General features: G+C 40.5%; 1 protein-coding gene across 1 annotated transcript in view; it reads left to right on the top strand.

Moving 5' to 3' along the window:
* LOC117296495 (bromodomain and WD repeat-containing protein 3-like) overlaps window positions 1–12,054 on the top strand; it is a 38,658-nt gene that overhangs the window by 6,095 nt on the left and 20,509 nt on the right. Inside the window, exons 8-18 of the mRNA XM_033779454.1 lie at window positions 83–304; window positions 843–943; window positions 1,603–1,673; window positions 2,674–2,774; window positions 3,706–3,845; window positions 5,230–5,389; window positions 6,138–6,272; window positions 8,710–8,838; window positions 9,675–9,900; window positions 10,347–10,637; window positions 11,014–11,197. Coding sequence (XP_033635345.1) covers window positions 83–304; window positions 843–943; window positions 1,603–1,673; window positions 2,674–2,774; window positions 3,706–3,845; window positions 5,230–5,389; window positions 6,138–6,272; window positions 8,710–8,838; window positions 9,675–9,900; window positions 10,347–10,637; window positions 11,014–11,197 — 1,760 coding nt within the window. The remainder of the gene's footprint in view (window positions 1–82; window positions 305–842; window positions 944–1,602; window positions 1,674–2,673; window positions 2,775–3,705; window positions 3,846–5,229; window positions 5,390–6,137; window positions 6,273–8,709; window positions 8,839–9,674; window positions 9,901–10,346; window positions 10,638–11,013; window positions 11,198–12,054) is intronic.

Genomic DNA, 12,054 nt, shown 5'->3' on the forward strand with positions numbered 1-12,054 from the left:
TCGACTATAGCAGTACAATTGAACAGAGGGAACACCATTCCCAAAAATGAGGTTTTAATATTTTTTTTTTTTACTCTAACAGGGTGCGGATGACCACCTCGTCAAGATCTGGAGTACCCTCGATGGCCGCCTTCTCGGCACCCTCCGCGGCCACGCCTCCGAGATCGTTGATATGCACCTCAACTATGAGAACACTCTGATTGCTGCAGCGAGTATTGACAAGGTGGTTCGGGTCTGGAATACGCAGACGCTGGCACCGGTCGTGGTGTTGAATGGTCACACTGCAATGATTACATCATTAGAGGTTAGTTTAGTTTTTAATAATAATAATAATAAGTTAAGCCGTGGCAACCAGTGCAACTTGTGTTGTAGTTGCGACTATTGATTACTTAGTCGAATCGAGACCACCATTTTTTAACTACTTTGTTAATTGTGCCTTAAAGGGAAGGTACGCGTTTGGTAATTACTCAAAACAAATATTAACTTAAAAACTTACTGGGTAACGAGCATTGGAGAGCTGTTGATAGTATAAAACATTGTGGGAAACGACTCCCTCTGAAGTAACATAGTTTTTGAGAAAGAGTTAATTTCTCACTAAAATATTAAAAGACTTCAAGCTAGAAGTCTTTTATTCCTATCTGAAAGCACACAAATTCGTCCGACAAGGGTGTTTTTTCTCTCATCATTTTCTCGCAACTTCGATGACCAATTGAGCTCAAATATTCACAGGCTTGTTGTTTTATGCTTATGTTTGGATACACCAAGTGAGAAGACTGATCTTTGACAATTACCAAACGTGTACCTTCCCTTTAATTGGCGACGTTTCCATTTTTTTTCTTCAGTTTTCTCCATATAACCGTGGTAACAATCGCTACATGGCAACGACTGGTTCTGATGGTACACTGTGTATATGGACCTGGAACGCAAATAATCTTTTATTCAAGTAAGTTCTGCATTAAACCTTGTATATATATGATTAAAGCAGTTCTAAATTTGTCAATCTGTCACCAATACTTTCTTTGACCTTCATCGAATAAAGTGAAAATCGCTGAGCAATGTTTGATATCTGAAACAAAAAGACGCATCCCCTTAAGGTGATCCCCTTGCTGCCGCTTCCCAGGTTGTATCGTAACTTGGGTGTGATCCCTGGCTACACGGCAGTTAACGGTTGTATGGCTTCGACTGGCACCCCCGAACAAAGATATTGACAAAACAGGGACACCGCCAATATAGGGCTAGTGTAGCTCAGTTGGTAGAGCGCTGGCACGTTAATCCGGAGGTCGTTGGTTCGAATCCCACTCTTGTCAATTCTTTGTTCAACCCCAAAAAGAGCAATGTTTTCATAAGAGTTGCGTTAATCCGGTGTACATGCTACTGCAGCGAGGCTAAAATCATTTTTGTGAAATTGTTTTACTGATTTCTCATAAACTACAGCACCTCAGCAGGAAATATTTTAAGCAAAGCTTCCTTCCCTTATTATCTTCAAGCTGTGTAAGTTTAGTGTATGTTTGTGTTTTGTGTCGTACCAAAAATACCCAAACCCTCTAAGACTGATAAATCCTAACAGTTTCTTATTTTTGACCATTGACCTTTGGCCTGTAGTACCCGACCAATCAGATTCACGGAAAGATCAAGAGCTGGTAGCCAGATGTTATGTCTTTCATTCAGTCCAGGTTCGTATACTTTCATTTTCTTGTTTCTTTATTGAATATTACACTTCTATATCCAGGGTATGTCCTAACTGTTAGAAGTCTTTCATCTGAGCCCCAGGGTCTATCTCACAAAGATAGTCCTAAGTTAGGATTAGTCCTAGGACCCTTCAGGAGATATTAAAAACTTAAAGACAGTGGACACTATTGGTAATTGTCAAAGACTAGTCTTCACAGTTGGTGTATCTCAACATACGCATAAAAAAAAAAACCTGTGAAAATTTGAGCTCAATCAGTTGTCGAAGTTGCGAGATATTAATGAAAGAAAAAAACACTCTTGTCGCACCATGGTCACATGAAGTTGTGTGCTTTCAGATGCTTGATTTCAAGAAATCAAATTCTTGGAAAATTACTTCTTTCTGGAAAACTACGTCACTTCAGAGGGAGCCGTTTCTCACAATGTTTTATACTATCAACCTCTCCCCAATACTCGTTACCAAGTGGGGTTTTATGCTGATAATTATTTTGAGTAACTACCAATAGTGTCCACTGCCTTTTATGGCTAGTCCTAAGTTAAAACGAGTAACTTGTCCTAACTCAAGATAAGACTAGTCTTAATTCTTTGTGAAATCCATCCCTGCATACAATATTACATATCAATTTGATTTTTGCGGTACGCACACTTAAGTGTACTTGCATTTGAAGTGGTCAATTTATTTGGCACATTTAACAACAACATAGGCATTTGTAAATAATTTGTTTCATAGATGTTAGTTTTTTAACGGGAATAACGAATATATGGTTTATTGTTACCACTACACAATGATCTGTATTAGAAGTTTTATACGCGGTGCTTTTGCGAGTTCCTTGAAAAACTCACGGGCAAATCACTCGGGTGGGTTTCAAACCCATGACCTTTGCTTTGCTAAAGCAGATTTCTTACCACTTGAGTTACGCCACTGGATGTTATAAAATATTCGTACCCTTCTTTACCATTTGTTTTCACGTTTTTTTTTCTGTGTAGGAGGTACGTTTTTAGTCGCTGGTAGCTCCGATGCTACCATCCGAGTTTACCTGTTCACCAGCAGTGGTCCAGAGAAGATGTGTGAACTGGAAGCCCACACTGTAAGTAGAAATACAAACATATCAATAATTTTGGGGGGCTAATCATCCTTATTCGCAGACTACAAGGGCGCCTTTTGCTGCCAGCCACATCAACCCATTATGACCACGGCGCACAGCCAAAGATCGAAAGTGTTTGGTTTTTTTTATCCCGAGGGAGTAAAACTGGATGGTCTGGAAAACCCTCGTGACACAGCAGAGAAACAACGCACAACTAAACTCACATATAGCCCAGGCCAGGAGTCGAACCGGGCTCACCTTGGTGAGAGGCGAGCGCTTTACGCACAAGCCAACCATGCCACCAAAGGTAGAACATAAAAGGATTTGAAACTTTAAATGGTGAGAGTAATCAAACATGGGATGATAAGGGTGACTACGCACCATACCAAATACTTGCCCAGTTTGTGGATCCATGCTACACAGTGTGAGAAAAATGTCCGTCTTAAGGAAAACCTGAGGGAGTAAACCGCTGTGCCTCATAGCTCAGTTGGTAGAGCATGTTTCTGCCCGGAGTGTCAGGGGTCTTGGGTTCAAATCCCAATGATGACCATTTGATTTTTCTCTCGACCCATGCTTGGGTATTTCTTGAAGGAGTATACCACTGTGCTTCATACATATAGCTCAGTCGGTAGAGCATCTACACTGAGTGTCAGGGGTCTTGGGCTTAAATCTTGATGAGGACCGTTTGATTTTGCTCGCATCCCATGTTTGATAAGTTTGATCTTAGTTGTACGAAAAATTGAGACCCTGCAGACCTCGTAGCACGACTGCTTGTTTTGGTGGAGATAAGTTCACGAAGATACTGGATACAGGTCTTTCACAACTACCAATATTGTCTTCATGCTTAAACAAATCGTTGTCGTCAACGAAACAATCCTATAACTGACTGGGTAGAATTGATTGTAATATTTGATTTGTTTTGTTTATTTGAAAGGATCGCGTGGACAGTATTGACTTTTGTCACTCGAGCGTTCATTTTGTTAGTGGGAGTAAAGACGGAACGGCGAGAATCTGGAGATACGAACGTCAGGAATGGAGAAGTGTTCTCCTCAACATGGATGTACGCATTCCAGGGTAAGTCAAATGGAGTTGTGGAAAATATAATTGTTATACACATATTGACTGGCCGAAGGCCGAGGGAAATAGGCCCCTCTTCTGGTCACTCACAGGCACGAGGGGGAATAGACGTACACTAGTTACAGAATTATGTCAGTCATTATGTGTTTTATAACACAGCTCGGTCTTAAATGTCAAATAAGAACAGAAATCTGGAAAAGAAAGGGAGGTTTTTTAGTTACAGTTCATGGTTCAAGTCAAGAGAGGGCGCTGTAACCGGGCACTATTTTCAAAGACTAGTGCTCGAGGCACTACTTCCCGCAAAAACACACGCGCGCGAATACAGAACAAGTAAGAGGTGTGTTTTAATATTATATATTTCTGGTAGAGAAACCAAGGACACCTCAAAATTTAAATCATTGTAGCTCACAGTGCGTGGTTAAGCATAGGGTTATTCCGTACCTACGGCAGACACACTCTGCAACAACTATGCTTGTCCACGCATACTAGACGTCCCTTGCTTGCTTTATTTACAATGGCACCCACTATAATAATAATAATATAGGTTTTCGCGGTCAATTTCGGAAAATGAGCAGCCAATTTAACCACAAAGCTATTCTATTTCGTGCGAAATCGAATGCTACTGAAAAGGGTCATTCGATTTCGTTTTGATTAGTCAAAGGTAATGTTGCGTCATTCGATTTCACGAAATAATCATTCTATTGAACATTTCATCAAAGCAGCATTCAAGTTCGCAGATGCTTCTGAGACATGTGTGTCACGAAAAAGAATGACGATACGCTAAATTGAACAGAGTGCTAAGGAATTTGACTCGACTCAAAACGAAATTGAATGGCCAAATTCTGAATTTGAAACGCAGTAACAACTGTATAGGCAATACAGCTTTAATTCAAATGCATGAAAATGAAATTAACCGCTCATTTACCGAATTCGACCGAGAAAACCTATAGTTTTAGGTTCCTATATAGCTTTATCACTCCCCTTAGGGGTGTATCAAAGCGCTTAGTATTTTTTCCTGCAAGGTATGTGGAGCTACAAAGTGTGAGACCTATTCCTTTAAAGCACCATGTAATGGTTTACAAAATGCTGTGGTGCAATGCTGCCGATCAGACCAGGAATACCGGGGCGAACCCCTTCTCTTTACAATAAGTGCACTGGGTTCTTTTATGTGCGTTACACAACACACAGAACCAACGGCTTTACGTCCAATTCAAAGGACGAAGCATCATGGTAAAGTGTCTTGCTAACGTCCCATCCGAATGGCGAAGCATCATGGTTAAGTGCTCTAAACCGCTAGGCCACAACAAGCAACTATGAGTTATGCCACTCCGATCGCCGATCGGGTGTTCTGATGATAAATCCATACTTTGTTTTGATATAGAGCGAAGACGCCAGGTATCGATGACTCCAATAAGATAATGAAACACAGAGTAACGATGGTTGGCTGGGATCTTCACGATCAGCGAGTAGTTACGGCTGTCAACGATCATTCACTCAGAGTGTGGGATTCTCGTAGCGGGAAACTACTACAAGAACTTTATGTAAGTTTTCCTCATTAACATTTTGGGCCTTTGGACAAGTTAGATGAGACCAGCTGTCGATTTCACCAAACTCTTCCTAACTTAGGATTAATCTTAGTACTTATGACAGGTTCAGTTCCATATCTAAATACGTAGGAAGCATTGAACCCATCCTAACTTAGTACGGGTTACTTGTCCTAACAGGAGTTAGGATTAATCCTAGCGCTTTGTGAAATCGGCTGCAGGGCCTAATTTTATAAAGCTGATCTGTCATTATTCAAACGCCGTCTTATAAACGTATTTTTTTTTTCAATTTTTTTTTTATTAAAGCCATTGGACCCTTTTGGTACACAGTTCATTGATTTACAAATAGGTAGTGGTGAAAGACTTCTCTTGAAATATTATTCCATGAAATACTTTACTTTTTGAGAAAACAGTAAAACAATATAAATTCTCGATATCGAGAATTACGGATTTATTTTAAACACATGTCATGACACGGCGAAACGTGCAGATACAAGGGTGGGTTTTCCCGTTATTTTCTCCCGACTCCGACGTCGGATTGAGCCTAAATTTTCACAGGTTTGTTATTTTATATAGAAGTTGTGATACACGAAGTGTGGGCCTTGGACAATTCTGTTTACCGAAAGGGTCCAATGGCTTTAAGCCACAATGATTGACCGGCGCCTTTAAATGGTCCTCCAGATACTTTTTTGTTGTTGTTATTATTATTATTATAATGCCATTTATTTGATTTTTCCGTTTCCAGTCACACACGGATGAGGTGTTTGTGCTTGAGGGTCATCCGATAGATACCAGGATATTCCTGAGTGCAGGACACGATGGTTTAATCATCCTCTGGGATCTCGATACTGGCAACAAAATCTTCAGCTACTACAACAATGTAAGTGAAAACCGTATCTGAATAGACGGCTACAGCCATGGCTATGACTACTGCTTAGGGTGTTGCTAAGGTCGTGTATATTCTAAACTCAAAATCAAATTCGTGGAAAAAATACTTCTTTCTCGAAAACTACTTCTCTTCAGTGGGAGCCGTTTCTCACAGTATTTTATACCATCATCCTCTCCCCATTACTTGTAATCAAGAAAGGTTTTTATGATAATAATTATTTTGAGTAATTACCAATAGTGTCCACTGCCTTTAAGTTAAGGTCTTCTAGAACTATTTGTTAGTTCTTTTTGATCTTTCAATTCAGTCTTATAGAACAAACTAGAACTTTCAGTTAAATAACATGGACACTATTGGTAAATGTCAATAGTCTTCACACTTGCTGTACCTCAAAATATGCATAAAATGACAAACCTGTGAAAATTTGGGCTCAATCGGTCATCAAAGTTGGGAGATAATAATGAAAGAAAAACACCCTTGTCACACAGAGTTGTGCGCTTTCAGATGCTTGATTTCGAGACCTCAAATTCTAAATCTGAGGTCTTGAAATCAAACTCGATGATAATTACTTCTTTTTCTGAAAACTACATTACTTCAGAGGGAGCCGTTTCTCACAATGTTTTATACCAGCAAACTCTACCCATTAATCGTTACCAAGTAAGGTTTTGTGCTAATGATTATTTTGAGTAATTACCAATAGTGTCCACTGCCTTTAATGCATGATCATGATCCGGAAATCTTTAGCTGTAATTTTAGGTGCTACTTTGAACATGGTCCAAGAACAGAAACAAATCCACACCTTATGCACCTAGGTAGGGGATGAAGTATTTGAATTGCGAAAAACTCCACTAGTATTCACTATATTGATTCAAATAAACATGAAACTTGGACATGTACACATGCTTTGTATTAGTGAACTTTGACAGGTTTGTCTAAGATGTGGGTACTAACTAGGCTTCTATTTTTAGCATTTGTGTGGAGAGCTGTTTGTCTTAGCTCATTAGCCGACCCTAGTGGTCTTCTTTGAGACTGGTTGGGCCAAGTGAATTTTGAATTGCCCTCCCATTAGTTGATGTAATTCACACCTTTCCTCTATAAATTTTAAACAGTATTTTGTCAACACTCAGTCCTGATACTTCACGGGGGCAACGAAGGCGATTGCCTCCGTGTCCCCTGGTCATTGCCTTGGTGCCCTTGAAATGCTCCAGTCCATCATAGGGTGCCCTTTACCAAGAAGAAAATGCCTTGGTGCCCTTTGCCCTTTCAAACACTGCTTAATTGGGATGCAGCAGCATGGCCGAGCAGATAAGAACACCGGACTCAAGCTCTGGTGTTTCTGATCAGCGGAGTGTGGGTTTGAGTCTTGGTCCTGACACTTGTGTCCTTTAGCGAGACACTCGACCAAAAATGCCGCATCCTTCATATGTGACGTAAAACCGTCTGTCATGTTTGTTGTGTAACGCATGCAAAAAGAACACAGCCGTCAATTTCACCAAACTCTTCCTAACTTAGGAATCATCTTAGGACTTAGGACGGGTTCAGTTCCGTTTCCAAGTACGTACATTAGGACGAATTGAACCCATCCTAAGTTAGGACGGGTTGCTCTGCCTAACTCGAGTTAGGATTAATCTAATCTACTTTTCAAAAAGAGAGGGGGTCTGATTTGCAGCATATTACGCCTTGGTAAAAAAGGCTATGCTGCTATAAAGAAACAAGTCTCATACTTCAAATTTTGCTCCTTAATACCTTTCAGGAAATAATATTGAGCGCTTTTATTTTTTTATATTTTTTTTTATGCAAGTCGCCAGACACACAAGGCCTGAAGGCCACTTCAAGGTGTGGGCTACAATTGTTTTTGTCCAGAGGCCGTTGCCACCTACTCCTAGGGCTGAAACGGGGTTACCCCATTTACAGTCCATTCGGATGTAGGCTTGGGTATCATCAGTCCGAAGCCTGGCCGGTAGAGCAGAAAGCACTACCTCCCCAATTTTATGTAGCAAGTGTCACGACCGGGATTCAAACCCACACTCTGCTGATCAAACACCAGAGCTTGAATCCGGTGCTCTTAACCGCTCGGCCATGACATGCATAGGGTTGTGATAAAGCGCGTTACAAGAATCCAGTATTATTATTATTATTTTTCTAAATCCGACTCATTGTGAGGTTTATTCTCACCAAAGGACAAATAGACCAATCAATTAAGCTCCGCCCCATTGCGTATTGACCAATCACAACGCAATGAAGGTCCGACAAATAAGGTCCGACATGCGTGCGCGTATCTTGGCGCGCGCGGCAGAGCTGTGTAGAAAGGCATTGGAGAGCCCCCACGTGTTCTTGCTCACTAATGCGTCGTGGGCGGAGCCTACTGGATAGGTCTATTGGTAAATAACCTGAGCTGAAAATCATCTCTGAAAATCTTTTTTATCTTTAGATTGAGGGTCAAGGTCATGGTGCTATGTTTGACTGTAAGTTCTCGCCTGATGGTCAGTACATTGCAGCTACAGACTCTCACGGTCATCTTGCCATATTTGGATGGGGGTCAAGCGAGAGATATTCAAAGGTATTTTGGAATATATATATTTTCCTTGTTTTATATGGAATAACTTTCGTTTAATATTTTGCATTTGCTTGTACTTATTACATTGGCATAAATATACTTTTTATAAAAAACTGTATACCGTATGTTTGTAGCACTGCCATTTCTATAAATTCAAGGTATTATTCTATACTTTTGCAATAATTTTCTGTCTTTTAGCGTATGATATTTGTAGTGCTTGTGATATATTATTGTACTTTGATTGTTATACTTTAAAGGAACATGTTGCCTTGGATCGGTCGAGTTGGTCTTTGGAAAGCGTTTGAAACCGTTTGTTATAAAATGCATATGGTTAGAAAGATGTTGTTAAAATAGAAGACAATGATCCACACACATTTACCTCGAAATTGCTTGGTTTTCCTTTTACTTTGCGAACCAACACGGTCGGCCATTTATGGGAGTCAAAAAATTTGACTGACATTTTAATGTCTTTAAAATGTTGTAATCTTGACATTCTGCTTGATGCATTCCTTAAACTGCATAAACAAAAATGCAATCCCTAAAGCAGGTTTTCTTTGTTCTGTAAAAGTTTTCTTGCAGCTGTTCAAAACCTTCAGACCTTTGGAATACTCTATAAGCTTATTTATGAAATCATTCATTCTATTTTCCAGACTTGTTTTTGTGCTTTGTTTATTGTTTTCTTCTTCTGTTATATTGGGACTTCTTATTGATGAATTGATACAGTATTTTTTATAAAGCGTCGCGGCACCTTTGAGTAAAAACGCATAATTGTCATTATTACATCCATGAATATTGTGCTGCCATAGTTTCATTATCATCACAATGACATCTTTCCACAGGTGCCTTTTGAGCAGTTCTTCCATACCGACTACCGGCCACTGATGCGTGATGCAAACAATTTTGTTTTAGACGAGCAGACGCAGCAGGCCCCTCACCTCATGCCTCCGCCATTTTTAGTGGACATGGACGGTAACCCTCACCCCATCCAGTACCAGAAACTCGTCCCGGGCAGAGAGAACTGTACCTCAAGCGCCTTGGTGCCTCAGATTGGTGTAGCTCCTAATGGTGTGTATTTTCATGCTTTCTAAATTCGGTGTCAGAAATGGGATACAATTTTCATTTTTAAATTTGATGCAGAGTCTTTCTCCAGCATTGTACCTTTTGAGAAAGACTCAGGGTCGAAATGTCAGGCGATCAACATTTTTGTGCATTTATACCATATTGGTTGTTAAGCAGTTTGCGACAGCTAATTCTATTTTCTTGTGGTTGTTTTTGATTGGCTGCATAATGCGCCACAGCACCTTGTAATCCCTTACATGCTACAGTATGTAAATGTTGCTACCTTATAAGAAAATACTGAACGTTAAAGCACCTTGAGCGTCACTGAGTGACGGATGAGCGCTATATAAGAAGCCACCGTTATTATAAAAAAAAGTCTCATGATTAATAATTTCTGGTAAGTCCCTTTTTCAATGTGTCTTGATTATGTCAAATTTTGCTTATTTCTCAAGGTGAACATGAAGTCATCAGCGAGCCAGTCAGGCCGGCGAGACCGGCCCAAGGAGGTCCACCTCGACCGGTACCCCCAGAGCCCTCTCAAGAAGAGCCGATGCTACCCCAAGAAGAGATGGACCTAAACGAGTCTCACCAAGCGTCTAGTATCTTAGATGAGATGATCGAGCAGATGCAGAGGGAGCAAGACGGGCATGAGGATGGTCCGAGCGCTGCTGATGTTGCTGCTGCAGCAGCTATGCCACCGCCTGTTGGTATCCCGGGCCCAAGGCCGGCCACTCCAAGCAGGGGTAAGTCATTTGCTCTGTACTTCTTAAAAGCAACCGTTTGAATGTTTTAAATAATAATATAAATGTAGAAGTGTTCATTAAAACTAACATTTCATTTCAAAAGGTGGTCGTGTTTTTGAGATATTGCCAACAATCCGGAGCAAATATGTCCACGCAGGACGAACAATTAATAATAGGAATACACAATCTGAGAAAGTTACAGAAAGTCTTAATTTGACTTTGTTAAGTGTGTAAATAAAATAGTATGTTGGCTTGTTCTGTTAAGTGAAACTGTTTGTGCTCAGCTACTTTTTGTGCCAAAGGTTCTCTTAGAAATTAGGCCCAGACCACACACTGCAGTGGTCTCTATAACGCGATCTCTCGTTGTTCTTTTCAGGTAGTCTCAATGGTCCCCTTAGCCCCTCGGCTGTGTCTCCTAGAGGTGTAAGACGTAGCGGTGAGATCGAGGGAGTACGGCAAGCTACGGGGAATGTTCCAATCAGTCAGCAGGCATCCCAGGCTGACCTCTTGGCCTGGAGTGAGAGGGTGGTGGTCCCTGAACTTCCTGCCTCGTTGCTAAGGTGAGGTGGAGTCCATGTAGCAGAAACATGACTCTAAGTCAGAGTTTCATTCTTTCATTTATTCATTTCGGTTTTATTAATAATACCAAACAACTAAAGACTAAACGTAAGCCCTGTGAAATTTTCCGCTCTTTTTAATTTTCCCAGTCCGCATTTTTTGTGGGTTCCGCTTTTTTTCCGTTCCTTGTTTTTCTTGTGAGCTCCGCTTTTTCCCGTTCCGTTTTTATCTTCTTATTTTACATCCAAAATAGATCGTCAAGCAGCACGTATCTGGAATCGGGAAGCACTTTAATTGCGATTTGATTTGATTTTGATATAATGAGTCGGGGGCTAGACCCAGTAAAATGCTCCGTCTTGGTCTTTCATTGGAGCCGTTGTTGTTAATTGTACGTTGTGTGTACATTTTTTTTTTTTTCCCAACAAGTAATGCACAATATGGCAGTCGACGACAGCGACTCATCGCGCTTGTGGATTTATTTCTAAAGGAATGCTACAAAAATATATTGAAAATGAGGATGCACAACACATTGTTACATGTAAGAATTGTGGCCTACTGTTTCTGTGAATGTGTTGTCTACGCTTCAGTTTTTAATTAAAGCCTTTTATTATGTTCGTAATTGTGGCCCAAAATCGGGACAACAATTTTCCGTTTTTTTTTTGTCATGACCCGCTCACAGGCCTGAAACGTGTTCAGTTGAATATTAATTTTTGGGGGTTTTCACCCATACACCGATGTGTGTAAGCATTGTTTACTCAGTACTTTCCCGAGTCCTGTGAAGAAAATATCACAGGCATGTTACTCGGGTGGGATTCAAACCCACTACCCTTGCAATTCTAGAGCAGTGTCTTACCAACTA

This window comes from Asterias rubens, chromosome 11, assembly GCF_902459465.1.
Source record: "Asterias rubens chromosome 11, eAstRub1.3, whole genome shotgun sequence".
Classification (NCBI taxonomy): Eukaryota; Metazoa; Echinodermata; class Asteroidea; order Forcipulatida; family Asteriidae; genus Asterias; species Asterias rubens.